Genomic DNA, 17885 nt, shown 5'->3' with positions numbered 1-17885 from the left:
CTATAGTGCCTTTGGTTATCGTCGTTGGCTCGATGTCTTCACACAACTTTCATTATTTCACTCCCGCATCAATGGGATTGTTGGCTTCTCCTTCGTGTTCAAGCAGGTACATTCTTGCCACCCTCTTCTTCCACCAGGTCTTCTTCACCAAGTTATCATTTGATTTGAGCTCTACTTACGGTGTGATCGATATTCCTGCTTCCTTTTCCTTCACCTTCTTGGGCTCTCTCTGTCTTCCTTTGCAATGAGTTGATCCACCACATGGGCCAAATAAACACTGTGATAAGGAAATGTTCTCGACCTTGGGCTTTGCCACTTGAGCCTTCTGAATCTCTACAACGTGCACAACTTTGCACTCTTTCTTCATAGAAATCTCTTCCACCTCAGAACTCTTCATGGCATTGTAAATGGACAAGATATGGTGTTTGGTTCCCATGCGGATGGTAAGCTCTCCCCTTGACACATCGATCAACGCTTTCCCCGTCGCTAAGAAAGGCCGACCAAGGATAAGCGGCACATTCTTATATTCTTCCATGTCAAGCACAACAAAATCAACGGGAAATATAAAGTCATTTACCCGCACCAACACATCTTCAATGATTCCTTCAGGATAGGTGACGGATCTATCGGTCATTTGGAGCGTGATTCTAGTCGGCTTGAGAGTACCGATTTTTATCTTCCTAAAGAAGGATAGGGGCATCAAGTTGATGCTCGCCCCCCAAATCACAAAGTGCCTTCGTGTGTTTGTCATCACCAATAACACATGATATGTTGAAACTTCCAGGGTCTTTGAGCTTTGCAGGAAATTTCTTCTAGATTATGGCACTGCAATTTTTCGACATGCTCACAGTTTCATACGCCACCCACTTTTTCTTCTTGGAGATCACGTCTTTTAGGAACTTTGCATACTTAGACATCTTTTGTAGAGCCTTTACTAGTGGGATATTCACATTCACCTTCCTGAAGATGTCCAACAATTTTTCAAAATTTTCATCCACAGTCTTCTTCTTGATCTGGCTCGGGAACGGTATCTTAGGAGTATATGGCTCCAATTGAGGTGGCTCAGGTTGTTTCTCTTCATCCTCACAAGCACTATAATCTGCAGTCTCTTTATCCATCCTTTCTTCCACTTCATCGGGTTGAATGCTCGCGCAGATGGCTTTGCACTCTTTATGTTTGACGGGATCGATACTTGTATTACCAGGAAATTACCCCGGGTTGGGTAGAGTTCCCATAGCTTGGAAAATCTGACTGAATTGAGTGTCGATGCTCTTCATGTGTATGTTCAAACCTTCCACATTAGCTTCTACCTTATCCAGCCTCTGATTAGATTGTGTCATGCATTCGCCTGTGTGTTTTATGAAAGTCATCAAGACTTCTTCGAGCTCGGCCTTCTTTAACTCTTTTACCTGGCCATTAGACACTTGGAATCCTGGTGGTGGCTGCAGAGTGTTGTTGGCATTCCCGTAAGACAAGTTGGGATGCACCTTGTTCCCATAGTGGTTGTAATTACCACCCCCTTGGTTGGGGCGGTAATTGTTGAAGTTTCCATTATTGCCACCTTGGTGAATGTAGTTCACATCTTCAACCCCTTGTCGGCTTTCAAGCCCAGAAGGCTCTGTTCCCATAAAACCAAGCTTGCTAGTTAAGAAGTCCAGTTGCTTGGACATCATGTCCATCCTATCAAAATCAGATGCGGATGCCACCATGTAGGATTTGCTTCTCTCATTCTTCCACCCATCATCGTTGGAGGTCATTCTCTCAATCACCTCTAATGCATCGTCTTCTCCCAACTTAAGGAGTGACCCTCCTGCACTCATATTCAACTCGCGTATTGCCTCTGGAGTGGCTCCCCTGTGGAAAGTTACGATCTGTTGCCTCGGGCTTAACCCGTGGTCAGGGCATCTCTTCATCAGGTATTTGAACCTCTTCCATGCCTCTTGAATATTTTCCTGAGGCTACATTGCATAATAGATGACTTCAGCTTGGCGCTTGAGTGCCTCGTTAGGTGGGTAATATTTATCCAAGAAAAGCTCAACCATCGCATCCCAAGTAGCGACCGAGTTAGGATCCATGTTATCGTACCAATCCCTGGCATCATCCTTCAAAGAGAAGGGGAATAATCTGAGGCGAATCTTATCATTGGAGACCCCATTAGCCTTCCCTGTGTTGCTGATTTGTATGAACTTGGTCAAGTGCTTGTTGGCATCTTCCGAACCTGTTCCACCAAATACATGTGCTTCTGCCCTGTTTATCAATCCCGACTTTAATTCAAAGTTGTTGGCCGCAATCCCGGCATTATTGATTGGTGGATTAGCAACCCGTCTATATGCATACAGATTCTGCACGGGCTGAACTGGTGGTCTCGCGTTCTGCTCATCCAACTGCCTCTGCATGTTGGCCATCTGCTCACGGAGTAGACGAATAACAGGATCCTCATTGTTGTTATTCTCATTGTGGTTCTCCCCCTCGTTCTCCATTAGGATTGGAGAATTATGCTCGTACTGTATAGGTGACGGAGGTGGAGAAGGAGTAAGTAATAGAGTTCTCTGAACGGGGGAGGGTAGACGCCTATGACCCGGTGAAGATACGGGGATCCTCTGGTTCAACCTCCTCTGAGCTTTCCTCCTCCTGTTGGATGCTTCGATCTCGGGATCGATGGGTTCTAAAGGTGGTCCTTTAGAACGAGTGCGCATACAACCTGAGAAAAGAAACACCAAGATTAGAGAACTCAAAAATAAAAATAAGAATAAAAATAAAAATAAAGCAAATAAAATCTAGACTAATAATCTCAATTATTATCACGATATTAAGCTCTAACGACACAAAATTGTCCCCGGCAATAGCGCCAAAAACTTGACTCATCTCCCGAGTTTTATTGCATTAAGGTGTGAATTATTCTTATTTCCAGATTAATTATTTCATCTCCCGATTAATCTAATTAATCCTACACAATCAAGTGGTGATCAAGCAATTGAAAGGAATAAACCCAAGAATAATCAAATAACTACAAGAGCAAGGTAAGAACAAAATTAATTGGATAAAAACTATGGAATCAATGTATCATCACCAAGAATTCTACAAGAAATGTTTAGCTACTCATGTTCTTCACAAATACCATGTTTGAAACAAAGAATTCAACGAAACACATAAGAGATGGATACTAAGAACTCATGTGGAATGAATCTAGGAATGAAGTCTTCAATCTTCAATTCTCTCTCTCAAAGTGTTCTTGGGGGTGTGTGTGAGTGATGGAGGCGGTAGGTGTTGAATCCCTCTTAACCCTAGCCTTTTTCCTCTTTTTCTTTTCTCAAAAATCGTGTTTTCTGCAAAATAATTCGCCAAAACAGTGCACCCGGCCGCGTGAATTAATACACTATAAACTGTAAATTCACCCGGCCGCGTGAAGATTTTTCTACACATTCTTAACAAAATGGTCAACATACCACCCTCTAAAACCATGTAAAATCCAAGTATGTCAACTAGCCCAAGTGGTTAATCGGGTTGCTACCGATTAAATTAACATGCAATCAATTCAAAAATAATGATGAAAATTAGTTATATTTATAAAATGTAAAATATTTAATTATGATAAAAAATATTTGAGATATATACTTAAACTCAAAAATAAAAATGATTAAATACTACTCCCCTCGTTCCACAGTAGTAGGAACATTTCTTTTCGGCAAGGAGATTAAGAAAAAAGTGTGTAATGTATTAAATAAAAGGGTGAACTACATAAATGATACCTGATCTTTCACTTTCGCACATAAATGGTACCTGATCTTTATTTTATATCGTTTTTAGTACCTTGTGACAAAAATAACCCTAGGTACCAAACATGTGATTTTTTTGTTATGGAGGATAATTTTGGAAATTTCAATTAAATAGTACCAAACATGAAATTATTTTTTCTTCCTTTCTTATTTCTTTTATTTTTCTTCTTTAGTTTTTTCTTCTTTCTTTTTTCTTTATTTTCTTCTTTCTTTTTAGTATTTTATCTTCCTTTCTTCCTTCTTTTTTTCTCTTTATTTTATGTTTCTTCTTCTTCTTTTTGCTTTTATCTTCTTTTTCTTCATTTTTTTAGTTTTTTTATATTCATAATATAAATCAAAAACAAAATATCTAATTAAATTAATTATTTAAAGTAATCAAATCAATTGAATATTTTTTATTAAATTACTTTATACTCATTTTAAGGTTGAGACACCTAACTAAAAATATTCAACTCTTTATATTATTATGAATACAATTCACAATAATAATAATAATAATAATAATAATAATAATAATAATAATTATTATTATTATTATTATTATTATTATTATTATTATTATTATTACATAATATTATATGATTCATAATTTATATAATTATACTATAATTATTTATTAATTACTACTAGTTTTTAGTATTATAACAATAATAATATTATAAATATAAATGTAACTATAATTATAATTAACTATATTTTAATGATATTAAAAAATAAATTAATTATTAATTTATAACATCAATATAATAATATTAATATTGATTAATAATAATAGTATAAAGAGTGAGGATAATGAGAGAAGATATTATAATATCACTATTGGTACTAATTTTATGTATGCCCAAAATATCCTCTATGACATAAATGGGAATATCAATATTATGCCTTGAAGAGGACTCGAACCTCCACGCTCTTTAGCACGAGATTTTGAGTCTCGCGTGTTTGGAGGGCATTTTAGGAAGAAAATTGCAACAGGTAAACATGTGATTAATAGGTACCAAAAATGATATAAAATAAAGATTAGGTAGCATTTACGTGCGAAAGTGAAAGATCAAGTACCATTTATGTAGTTCACTCTAAATAAAATAATAATAAAGTATGAGAGTGGAAAAAGTAGAGAGAAGAAAGTAAGAGAGAGAGAAAAGTAAGTGGGAAGAAATGTGTTGACTTTTACTAAAAAGAAAAATGACTCTACTACTATGGAACGTACCAAAATGAAAAAATGACTCTACTACTATGGAACGGAGGGAGTAATATTTGAGATTTGTGCAAAACAAAACATAAATTTAAACATTTTAAAGCATGTTATAGAAATTTAAATATATTTTTAATGATTTTGATGTTTCTAATTTATTTATCTATTCATATTAATAAAAATTTAATACAATATATAATTTGTATATTTAATATAAAAAAATTTAATATAATATATATTTTGTATATTTAATATAAAATTGAAAGTTATTTTTTAGTTATTTATATTATAAAAATAGTCAATGAAGTATCAAATTAAGTGTCAAACAAATAGAACAATAAAATTTTATCAGATTTTCGTATCTGACACCAACAAGTTGCGAATTAATTAGATGCGGGCTAATCGAATTATAATTTATCGGACTAGAAATTTTCAATCCTAACTCAATAAATTTGGCATACTATATTAGGATAGGCTCACAGGTTGCGGGCATTAGTATCCTAGTAGCAAAGCAATTTTAACACACAAGGGAAAGTAGCATTATCAATGCTCATTAAATGCAGAGAGCAACCGACGTTGAACATTTATGTTGGTACAGTTCGATAGCATGGTCGAATTTAGAGTACAGCAACTATTCAAAAATTAATGTTAAAATTGACCCATTTTGGTAAATTGAGAAAAATTTATATTCCCTCCGTTTTATAAACGTTTGAAACGATACGAGTTTTAATACTCCCTCTGTCCCATTAGAAATGCAACGTTTTCCTTTTTGGGTTGTCCCACTAAAAATGAAACGTTTCATAAAATAGAAATATCACTCTCTCTACTTTTCCCTCTCTCTTACTTTACTCTCTCTTCATTAACTCACAAAACAATACTTGCATAAAATTCTGTGCCGGAAACCAAATGTTTCATATTTATTGGGACGGAGGGAGTACACAATTTGGTCAAGTAAGAGAAAGTGAGAGAAAAATTGGTAAAGTAAGAGAGATGGAAAGAAAATTTGGTAAAATAAGAGAGATGGAGAAAAAAAAAATAATGGAATAAATGTTAATAAATTATGGGGTCCACTTTATTAGTGGTATAAGTGATAAATAAATTAATGTATATAGGTGTAAAGATTTCCTAAAATAAAAAGTTTGAAAGTTGTTATTTCTAAGGAACAGACTAAATTGGAAAAAGTTGTTATTTTTAAAATACAGAGGGAGTATACTACTATTAAATCAGTATATTAACATGAAAAATTGAACATTAATACAACTTATCCTTATATTATCATGAAAAATTTCTAACACGTCTTATATTCTAAAATTTTGATTAATTGCAAATGTTAAAATAAATTAATAATTTGATAATTTATAAATGAATTTTATAACTTATATACAAAATTTAAATTTGGTAAAAATTTAGAAATTTATTGAAATCGCTTTATTAAAATCAAATGATGAGGTTTCTAAGTTGTTGCAAACATTCATATACTGGTACAGTTCGACATAGTACTACATTACTTCTATTCGTAATTAAAGTTTTTACTAATCTCATATATTACCTATAAAATCAATCTTTATTTAACTTCCAATAATTAGTGATTTTCCTAATTCTTTATATGCTCAATTTTCAATAGTCTCCATTTTCTTGATATTTGAACATGTACGATAATACCATTTTTTCAAAATTTATTTAATAATTCATATATTTTTCCTGTTTCTTTATCGTTGAAGGACTTCTCTTTGGTACGAAGTTTAAGGATTTGATGGTTAGTGTATTAAAGTAGATAGGTAATTAGGTAGATAAAAAACAACAAAGAGAATAAAGTACGTAAAAGAATAATTAAGAGAACATAGTGAGTTAAATATTATTTACTCACTTTGTTCCGCCATTGGTTAATAGTTTTTTCATTTTGAGAAGTTCCATTATAGTTGAGTCATTTTCCAATATGGTAATGATTAATTAATTTTTCTTTTTTCTCTCTTACTTTATTATCTCTACTTTATACACTTTTCTGTTTTATTCTCTCTACTTTTTCCGTTCGCTTACTTTTGTCTTTAACTCCATGCCAAACAAACGCATCAACTATAGCGGCACAAAAGGAGTATCATACGTAAAAATGATTCAACTATAAAGAAACTTCACGAAATAGAAAAATGACTCGACTATAAAAAAAGTTGAGAGAATACATTATTTACTCAATATTTCACCTCATTTGTATCCGACAGTAGATTTTTCAATCTTAAAAGATTTATATTCTACATTATTTGTTATAACTAACCACATTTTTTAGTGTAAAGCTTGAGAATTCTAGTCGTCGTAACTTAATGCTTAATAGAAAACTCAACTTCACCCCACTTTAATACTACAAATATATTAGTTTTAAAAAATTATAAAATTGTTTAGGAGGGTTGGCTAAACGAGTTATCTCGAAACTCGAAATTTTAATGTTATAGTTGGCACTTTATAGCCCAAAAAATTTATACTTTCAAATGACTTATAATCGAGTAGTTCAACAACCCGAATGAATTGGCCCAAGCCTAAACAGGTTGAGCCGAATTACATTCCTAGTGGTAATTTCCTACCCCTCCGTTTTCCAACTCTAGATCCGCCACTAGTTGCACAACATGAAACAATTCATAGATAATTTTGTGAATTCACTTCCTTTCCGGAAATTTCAATACTCCATCCGTCCCACTTTAGAAGTCTCGGTTAAGTTCGGCACGGGTATTAAGAAATGTAAAGGAAAGTTGGTGAAAAAATATAGTGGAATGTGGGTCCTATTTTTTTATATTAGTTTTATAATAAAATGTGAATAGAAAAATATTAGTGGAATGTAGAGCCTAATACCATTTATGGAATATTTCCACCGGGACTCCTAAAGTGGGATATCCAAAAATGGTAAACTGGGACTCCTAAAGTGGGATGGAGGGAGTAATATATTCCCTCCGTTTCTTATTAATTGACACTGTTTGATTTAGCATGAGTGTTATGAAATGTAGTGGAAAATGAGTGGACAATGTTAGTAGAATATGAGTCCTATCTTTATAAATTATTTTTAAAATTAAATGTGATTGAAATGAAGTAATGAAATATTTATCGATTACAATTAATGAGAGACAATCGGACAGAGGGATCATCTAAATAGCACACGGGATGATTTGTGTTCACTTCTTTACTTATAAATGGCACATGGAATGCATACAAAACCTCAAACTAGACCAAATTACACTTGAAATAAAACATAAAAGTATTGAAACGGTGAAGATGAAGATGGAGATGAAGGTGAAGGAGTCGGCGGTGGTAAAACCAGCGCCGGCGAAGCCGAGGTCAACGATATGGATCTCCAATCTGGACGCCATTTTGCCGGAGAACTACCACACTCGTACTCACATCTTTTACCGCCCAACCGCCGTCCCCGACTTTTTCGACGCAGCGGTGCTCAAGGCAGCCCTCGCGCGGACCCTCTCAGAGTTCTACCCTGTCGCCGGGAGGCTCAACAAGGACGCGAAAGGCCGCATTGAAATCGACTGCAACGGTGAGGGAGCAGCCTTCGTTGAGGCAGAGGTCGACGCCGACCTCAACGACTTGGAGGACTTCGCCCCCCACCCCGACTTTTGCCTCACCCCCGAAGTCGATTATTCTCAAGGAATTTCTTCCTTCCCACTATTACTAGTTCAGGTATATATGTATTGTTGGGTATAAATGTTACAATTTGTATGAGGTTTTATGGATAGTATTTTAAAAGCAAAACTGTGAGTGCTTTGCTTAAAGCGAAGAATATAATACTAATGTGGAGTTTAGGTATAGATTGACGAAACCTTGGTATCACGGGCCTGTTTGGTTCGGAGTTCGGTCGGTTGCTTGCTATTTTAATTTGACAATTGTGCATCGACAAACCATCACATATATAAATATTTTGTCTTATTTTTATTTTGAATTGCTGTCGAAACCTCTGTTTGCCAATTCTGAGATTTGTTTGGTGGGACAAAAAAAGGTGACACGATTCAAATGCGGAGGAGTATGCCTAGGTGTTGCAATGGACCATCAAGTGAAAGATGGAATTTCCGCTTTGCATATTCTCAAAACCTGGTGCGACATAGCTCGCGGCCTCGACATCGGTGTGCTGCCTTACTTGGACCGCCGTGTCCTGGCAGCGCGCACCCCGCCGCAGCCTAAATTCAACCACGTGGAATTCCATCCGCCGCCGGCGCTGAAAACTCACTCAAATGTTTCCGGAACAAGATTTTCAATGTTTCCGCTGACGCGAGATCAGCTAAACATCCTCAAAGCCAGCTGCCAAGAAGATCATGGGAAGACCCCACCGTACACTTCATTTGTAGCGCTCACAGGTCTCTCTCTTTTTCCACTGATTGTACTCGTTTTAAAAAATATGATAATAAATAGTTAAAATAGAAAAATAATTAAGAGAAATAATTGAGAAAACTATTAATTACTGCATTTATAAAAAAAGTTTCTAACTTATGTACTCCTACAAATTTGTTAGGCCATGTTTGGAGGTGCATTTGCAAAGCTCGTCGGCTTCCTAAAGACCAAGAAACCAAGCTGACGATTATAGTCGACGGGCGGTCGCGGCTACGGCTTCCGCTGCCGCCAGGCTACTTCGGCAATGCGGTCTTCAAAGCCTCCCACATTGCTTTGAGCGGTGAAGTCGAATCAAAACCATTGAATTTCACTATTGGCAAAATTCGGGAGGCGGTTTCCCGAATGGATGACGAATACTTGAGATCCGCCATTGATTACTTGGAGGTGGAGGGCGGCCTCCACCCCAATGCTAGAGGCGCTGGGCTTTACAAAAGCCCAAACCTCGGCATAACTAGTTGGGCCAGACTGCTCTTCTATGAGGTAGACTTTGGGTGGGGCCGTCCCTTTTACGTTGGACTCGGTGCCCTTCCGGCCGAGGGGCATTTAATTGTGATGCCTACTCCTGTCAATGACGGGAGCTTAGCATTGGCCATCGTGCTCCCGGAGGAGCATATGAAGGTGTTTGAGAACATCTTTTATGACATTTGATGTTCATGGGAACAATCAACAAACTATGTTTTTTACAAGTTCATGTAATGCTTTTTTCTCTATTGGAAAAAGAAAAATAAGCGATGTTCTAATTTTTAAAAACAAATTGTACATTGATTTATACCGGCGTTTGTATGCAAAATGTGAAAATGAAGTCTTATAAAGATTTGTAGTAAGGTATATATTTGGTATTCAAATTATAAGCGCACACAATTTATTTGATTTGGTCACTTTTGAGCAAGAAAATAAGACAATTAATTGTAAATTAACCTACAAAACTAATATTTCCACACTCATCTATGTTTGATGAGAAACTCCAAAACTAGACCAGCCTTGTTCTCGTAAAAACACAATACAACAGTACAATTAATATTAAAAGCTAAAGCATTACAACAATAACATAAAACAATATTACACTAAATCATGACAAATAATATAAATGATAAACCATATGATAAAATAAATTTAGAAGCATTGTATTTCTCAATTCTAGACTAGACGTCAAGTTCGTCGATGCCTACGAGTTTGAGGTGCTTCTACTCGATAGGATGAAAATTGTTTCATCTTCACAGACATAGTGTAAATTCGTACCCGGTCTTGCAAAAAGAGAGATACCTCAAATCGACTTGAAGAAGACAATAATTTGCTTTCGTATAACATTTGTTATATTGTTATTGTTAATTTACTTTTCTACATTTGGTTTATTATAAAAATAAGATTTTGCTTGCATTAGACTACACTATTTCTATTTACCGGTACATTTGCCATTGTTATAAATCACATGATATATATTGAAATAGTCTTAACCATATAATCTAGGTTCAAAATATATACTTCATCCGTTCCATAATAGGAGTCATTATTATTGTGGGTGTGAGTTTTAAGAAATATAAAGAATAGTGGATTGGAAAAGTTAGTGAAATATGAGACCCACTTTTTTATAATAATTTTATACTCCCTCCGTCCCGCTTAAGATGACACGTTTTCCTTTTTAGTTTGTCTCAACTAAGATGACACATTTCCTTTTTTGGTAACTTTCTCCCTCCAATTAATACACTCAACCACCTTTTCTCACTCCTATTAAAATATTCATCTTTCTTTATCTCTCTACTTTAATACTTATACCCACCTTCTCTTTCTCCAATTAAACACTTTAACCAATAACTCCTAAAACCCCGTGCCGGCTAAGTAATGTGTCATCTTAGCCGGGACGGAGGGAGTAGTATAATGTGAGTGAAATGAGTTACTGAAATGTGGTACCTATTTGCTATTTATGATAAAAATAAAATATGACTTTTATTATTAGATGAACTAAAATAACAAAGTGTAATATTTACTGTGGGATGAAGAGATTATTATACTTTCAGTTATAATAGGCACCACATATTTCCATCATTGTACGAACTTTAGAGGATTGAACCTCGAGATTAAGTAATGTGGCCACGCTAGCTAAAATAATTGGTCAGATGTGATAGGTTGTTGACGTTTGTTTTCATAAGGGCCCCCCCTCATTTAGTTAGAAAGGAATGGATTATTGTAACACCTAAGTCCATTTTCAACCGCTGAAATCAACGATTGTTCATGGCTCATGATACTCATTTACTAAAAAATTGTTACTTATTTAGTAATTTTCATTTTCTTCCGTCCATAAAAATTTATCATCTTTCATTCTTACTATTTGTAATAATGGATTATATATTCTATTAATTCATTCTCACAATCCCACTCACATTTTAATTTAAAATTAATATATAAAAATATGATCCACATATCACTAACTTTTTCAATCCACTTTATATTACATTTCTTAAAACCCGTGCCGGGTCAAATAGTGTCAAATTATTAGGGACGGAGTACTCCTTCCATTTTCTTATAGTTGAAGAAGAACTTTTCGGTACGAAGTTTAAAATATGGATATTTAGTGTGTTAAGTAGATAGATAGAAAAGTAAAAGAAAGAAAAAGGTAGAGAAGATGAAAAAAATAGATATTGATCTCTAAAATCATGAACTTTCCTAAAAATTTGGTATTTCCCACGAACTTTAATATTGGTATACAATATCACAAACTTTGCACTTTATTTGGTATTTCACAAACTAGCCCGACTAAGATATTTTCATCAAAATCTTATTTTAGTTGTACAACCGTGAAACATTTTATGGTATTTTAAGCCACTTTTTAAGTTCATAACAGTAGGATAAAAAGTTAGGTAGAAAACGAAATTGATTTCATTGTATCAAGTATGATAAAAAAAAAATTCGTAAGTTAGTCAAATATGGTGATAAATATGCCATGGGAATTACTAAACAAAATGCAAAGTTTGTGATATTCTAAACCAATTTTAAAGTTCATGGGAAATACCAAATTTTGGGCAAAGTTCATGATTTTAAAAACCAATATCCCCCAAAAATGAATAAAATAAAAGTGAGAAAAAAAATATTTATTACTACTATTCTCTTCGTCCATGGAATTTGTCACATTTCATTTTTGCACTCATTTTGAAAAAAAATGATAGTTAAAGTGGATGAGAGTAACATAAGAGAAAAAATAATGTAGATAAGAGTCTTCTCTATATTATTCTCTCTCTTACTTTACTCTCTCTCCACTTTAACTATTTATTACTCTCTCTGTCCCATTAGAAATGAAACGTTTTCCTTTTTAGTTTGTCCCATTAAAAATGAAACGTTTCCTGAAATGGAAACATCTCTATCGCTACTTTTTTCATCTCTTTACTTTAGTCTCTCTTCATCAACTCACAAAACAACACTATATAAAAACCTATGACGATTTCCAAATATTGCATATATAATGGGACGGAGGGAGTATCATTTTTCCAAAACGAATGCAGAGAAATGTGACAAATTTTCAGGGATGCAGGGAGTGCTATATATGGAAATAACTTGAGAGAACTTACTAAAATAAGAAAATGACTCAACTATGAGGGAATGGTGAGAGTATCATAATACTCTCTGTCTAATATAAATAGGTATTTTGGGGATGACACAAGTTTTAATGTGAAATCGATAAAGTAGGAAATATGTAGAAATAAAAAATGATTGAAGTATTGTTAGTGGAGAAGGAGACTCACCTAAGAAAAAAGAAAAACTTGCCAAAAATATAAAGTGACATTTTTGCGGGACGAACCAAAATGAAAAAAGAAAAAAAAATTGAAGGGACGGAGTAAGTGTAATATTTGATAGACATACATATTTATGAAAATAATTTATTGATATACTCCCTCCGTCCCCAAGGAATATGCACTTTGAGTTCGACATGAGTTTTAATGTAAAATTGGTAAAGTAAGAGAGACGTAGAGAGAAAAAGTAATTAAAATATTATTAGTGGAGAATGGGTCCTACCTCAATAGAGAGAAAAGACTTTCCAAAATTAGAAAGTGCATATTTTTGTAGGGCATACTAAAAAGGAAAGAATTCATATTCTTGTGGGACCGAGAGAGTATATTATTAGCTTGATTTAGAATCCAGAAGAGGCGAAATATATAATATTAGCTTATTTAGAATGGACATTACTATTTTTCAATCTTCGATGAGACATCAAAAGTAAGCAAAGAGAGCGGATATGGTAATTTTACGTTTGTTTCATAAAATTAGTTGCACCGATAATGTAACCTTTATGGGTAGTACACATTTATAAATATGAAACTATGTAGGAAAAGCATTTATTTAGATATAAAGTGTTTGTAAAAATAAAATATAAAACATGAATATTTCTTTTTTGCTAACACCAAATAAAGCTATACTTTTTTGCTGATGATATTTTTTTGACCCAAGAAGTTAAAGTGACGGTATTTACTTGGTGAAAGAACTTCCACGTTATTGTTAACATCAAATAAAGCTATACACTTTTTGCTAATGACATTTCTATGACCCAAGAAGTTAAAGTTAGGTTATTTACTTGGTGAAAGAACTCCCACGTCATCGTTGCATGACATGATGGTATTGGTAGTGAGCAACAATAACGAAAATCATACTTTACTTTTGTCATAATAATGGAAGGTGTTTGGATCCCTACTAGGCCTTTTAATGAAAATCATACTCCCTAGCTCCGTCCCACGGATAAAGATTCACTTTTCAGTTTAGTTTGTCCCAACTAAAATAACATATTATTAAAATTAAAAACACATTTTTTTTTATTTTATTATCTCTCTTATTTTACTCTTTCCACTTCATATACAAAATAAAATTGCATAAAATCTCATGTCGCTCAAAAAAATGATCATCTTTCTTGGAACAAAGAGAGTACTTTACTTTAGCATTAATAATGGAAGGAGTTTGGATCCCTACTAGGCTCAAAGTCCTAGCAGGGGATGTTGTTCCATACATATAATTACCCCCATCTCACAGAAAAATGTCATATTTTCTTTTTCGGTCGTCACATAAAAATAGTTCATATCCATTTATAATAATCTTTTTCTTTTTCTTTTACTTTATTATTTATGGGTCCCAGCAAATACTAAACAATTTCAACTACTTTACCTCCTTCTCTCTAACTTTACCAATTACACATTAAAACTCGTGTCAACCCCAAATAACTTATTTCTATGTGACAGAGGGAATATTATATATATATATATAAATTTTATATTGTAATTATTTTTTATAAAACTCCTGCTCCTGGGAGGTCTCAAATAAATGACTGCTTGAATCAGGGTTTTGAGCATAAAGATTCTACTAGCCTGAAAAAAGTGGGCCTAACCCTTGGGGATGCGGTAATACATCTAAGAAATTATTCCATCGAACGGAATCCCCTCTGGATCCAGGAATAGCGACATGTACTAAATGTCCTGTCCAAGCCAAGGAACTTACACCGAAGAGTCCTGACAAATGAACGTGTGTATTTGGGCATAGCACATTGATACGCTTGGATTTTGCACTATTTTAGGGCCCTTATTTGGTCTGTTTTTAGTGTCTTAATCGCAATTCATGTCCATATTTCACATATTTTATCTATTTTAGTATTTTGACATGTTTTGTGAGAATTGTGCATATTTGAGTAAAAAAGATAGGAAAAAGTCGAAGAAGGAATTCTGGAGCGTTCAAGATGCCCAGCGGCCCGCTGCGTGTGTCGCAGCGACTGCTGGCCCACAGCGACCACTACATCTGGAGCGGTCCGCTTCGGAAAAATTGTGCTGAAAATTCTGAAGACGCCCAGCAACCGCTCGAAAAATCCCGTAGCCACTGGACTAATCCACAGCGACCGCTGGAGGATATGTAGCGATCGTTACCCAAATCCGCAGAGGCTTCGGACAATGCACAGCGACCGCTGGCCAAGGTGCAGCGGTCCGCTGCGAAAAGGCGGTGCACAAATTTATCTAGATTTTCTCCAGATTTTACATAAATTAGCTAATCTTTTCCTTCTATCCATAGGATTCGACCTACTCCCTGTATATACCCCCTAAACCCCTTCATTCACAACACACTTTTTACATTCTTTACCTCACAATTCTAGAGCAAGATATTTGAGAGTTCTTCGCTGCGCAAGAGGTTGAAGACGGAGTCAAGTGAAGATCAAGGCTACAGGATTCTACCTTTGGGTTTTATCACTTTAGTTCTTATGTTTACATTGCTTTCCCTTCAAACTATGTTTTTAGATTATTCTATCATGTGGAACTAAGTTCATAGGATTCTAGGGATGTGTTAGTAACTCTTTTTGGTTTATACGAATTCTGTTTTCTATTTAATATCCCTTTGGTTTATACTTCGTTTCTTTCTTAAGTTGTTCCGTAATACTACATGCTTGAGTGACACATTCAATGCTAATTTAATATAACTTGCTACATAATCGTGAGAGGAGGTTGACGAGTTAGATCCACTTAATAGACACTACAATTAGCTTCCCTTAAAACGACACTGTTAATTGAGAGTGAGAACTTTACAAGGGTCTTAGGAGCTTTTAGGAGTTACGAATCTAGGATTGACAACCCTAGTGTTAGTAATCTACTCTTGTACCGCATGTGCATAACTAGTGTGACTCGTTCTATTGAAGTATAAATTGTTCTAGGGTATTTTAGTAGGAATTTGTATAACCATAGTTGTGAATGCACATCCCTAGAATTCTCTTATCTCATTTATTCGACCTCTAGTTTGTGTTGCATTCATCCATTTACTACTTTCCGTTTAACTGTTTTCCAAAAATTCTCTGTTTCTCCAAATAGTAAAAGAAGCTGAGTAGGAGGTAGCCAATCAGTGATCTTATTCCCCGTGTTCGACAACCTGGTATTGACCTTTAACTATACTAGATCTACCCTGTATACTTGCAGGTATATTCAGTGCTAATAAAAAGTGCATCACACATGTATAAAAAATAATGCTCTCTCGTTAGATTATTTTCATCAATTTTAACTATTTCATAAAATAGATAATGTTTATTTAAAAAACATTCTTTAATTAGATGACCTTTAATTCCCATAAATAATATTTAAAATTCTCTCATCTCTCCTTAGTGAGATTTTTCTGTCTTCTTTATTCGAGTCCTAGTATTCTGATATGATCAGCCCATATCGGAATATAGTTAGAAGATCCATGGTCTAGTATTGAAGATCATCGTGGAGAAGATGCGAGCAATCGATGGCTGCTTTCCTCGGCCTCTTCGATGGCTGCTACCCTTCTCGAGTTGTGCCTTTCTTTCGATCACCCCCTACTATTGGTGGCAAACTCCTCTATGACTGCCATGGCATTCGGTCCACTCTTCCGCAAAAATCCTCCGTTTGCCCCTGAATCCAACGTAGCACAAAATTTCTCATTAAATCAATTATAAAGTATGCCTAACTGATGATCCATGGTGAAACCGTGGTTGGGGCATTTGCGGAGGAGGCCTTTGAAATGAGTAACAGTCTCGTAAAGGGGCTCGTCATGGCCTTGCATGAATTGGAAATCTCGCTCTTAAGCTTTAGGATCGTGCCCAGCGGATAGTACTTATCGAGGAAGGCCGCCACTATATCTTTCCACGTGGAGACTTGCTCTGTGAGCAAACACTCAAACCATTCTACTAAGCTTCTTTCACTATTTGGGAAACTGAGAGAATATTGAATTTTTGAAATAAAAAACTTAAAAAAGCGAATCAAACAACTTTTGCAGATAAAACACCGAAACAGATATAGAGATAAGGAAATTCCAGGGATGTGCTTTCACAGTTATGGTTATACAAATTCCAACTACAATACCCTAGCACAGTTCTTACTTCAGTTGGACGAGTCGCCTAGGTTATGCTCATGCGATACAAACGTAGATTACTAACACTAGGGACGTCAATCCTAGATCCGTAACTCCTTAAAGCTCCTAAGACCCTTGAAAAGTCTTCACTCTTAATTAACAGTGCCGTTTTAAGGGAAGCTAATTGTAGTGTCTACTAAGCAGATCTAACTCGCCAACCTCTTCTCACGATTATGTAGCAAGTTATATTAAATCATCACAGAATGTGTCACTCAAACGTGAAGCAATTATCCAATACTTAGAAAAGAAACGAAGTAAGAACAAAACGGATATTAAATAGCAAAACGGAATTGTATAACCAAAGTCGTTACCAACACATCCCTAGAATCCTATGAATTTAGTTACACATGATAGAACAATCTAAAAATATAGTTTGTAGGGAAAACAAAGGGAACATAAGAACTAAAGCAAATAAAACTCAAAGGTTGAGCCCTTGTAGTCTTGATCTTCTCTTGATTCCTTCTTCAAACCCTTGCACCTTGATGAACAAGTACGAACTCTCAAATATATGCTCTGGAATTATGCAGCAAAAAAGAAGATCCTTGTTGAAGAGGTTCGAGGGGGTATTTATAGCCATAAAATCGCCCATCACTAAATAAGGCAAAATGTGGACAAGTATGGTAAATCTTGGGGAGAAAGTAGGTCAATTCTGTACGCCGCGT

At 34.9% G+C, this 17885-nt stretch overlaps 1 protein-coding gene and 1 pseudogene across 1 annotated transcript; one reads left to right on the top strand and one right to left on the bottom strand.

The window, feature by feature from the left end:
• Positions 1–486: 486 nt before the first annotated feature.
• Positions 487–1118, bottom strand: LOC148928430 (uncharacterized; annotated as a pseudogene).
• Positions 1119–8123: 7005 nt separating this feature from the next.
• Positions 8124–10175, top strand: LOC125193644 (shikimate O-hydroxycinnamoyltransferase-like). The gene is made up of 3 exons (XM_048091484.2): positions 8124–8640; positions 8957–9311; positions 9467–10175. The coding sequence occupies exons 1-3, from the start codon at positions 8152–8154 to the stop codon at positions 9991–9993; spliced, it is 1371 nt and encodes a 456-aa protein (XP_047947441.2). The 5' UTR covers positions 8124–8151; the 3' UTR covers positions 9994–10175.
• The last annotated feature ends 7710 nt before the right edge of the window (positions 10176–17885 follow it).

This window comes from Salvia hispanica, chromosome 4 (assembly GCF_029641045.1).
Source record: "Salvia hispanica isolate PSC_SH4W2 chromosome 4, Shi_PSC_v1, whole genome shotgun sequence".
Classification (NCBI taxonomy): Eukaryota; Viridiplantae; Streptophyta; class Magnoliopsida; order Lamiales; family Lamiaceae; genus Salvia; species Salvia hispanica.
Note: the sequence above shows the minus strand (reverse complement) of the source record. Positions and strands in the feature narration are given on the sequence as shown.

Excerpts from the sequence above, each read along its gene's own strand:
- LOC125193644 (XM_048091484.2), top strand. The coding sequence starts at position 8,152 with ATGGAATGCATACAAAACCTCAAACTAGACCAAATTACACTTGAAATA. Across the intron at positions 8,641-8,956 it reads TCCCACTATTACTAGTTCAG|GTGACACGATTCAAATGCGG; the intron begins GTATATATGTAT and ends GGACAAAAAAAG. Across the intron at positions 9,312-9,466 it reads TTCATTTGTAGCGCTCACAG|GCCATGTTTGGAGGTGCATT; the intron begins GTCTCTCTCTTT and ends CAAATTTGTTAG.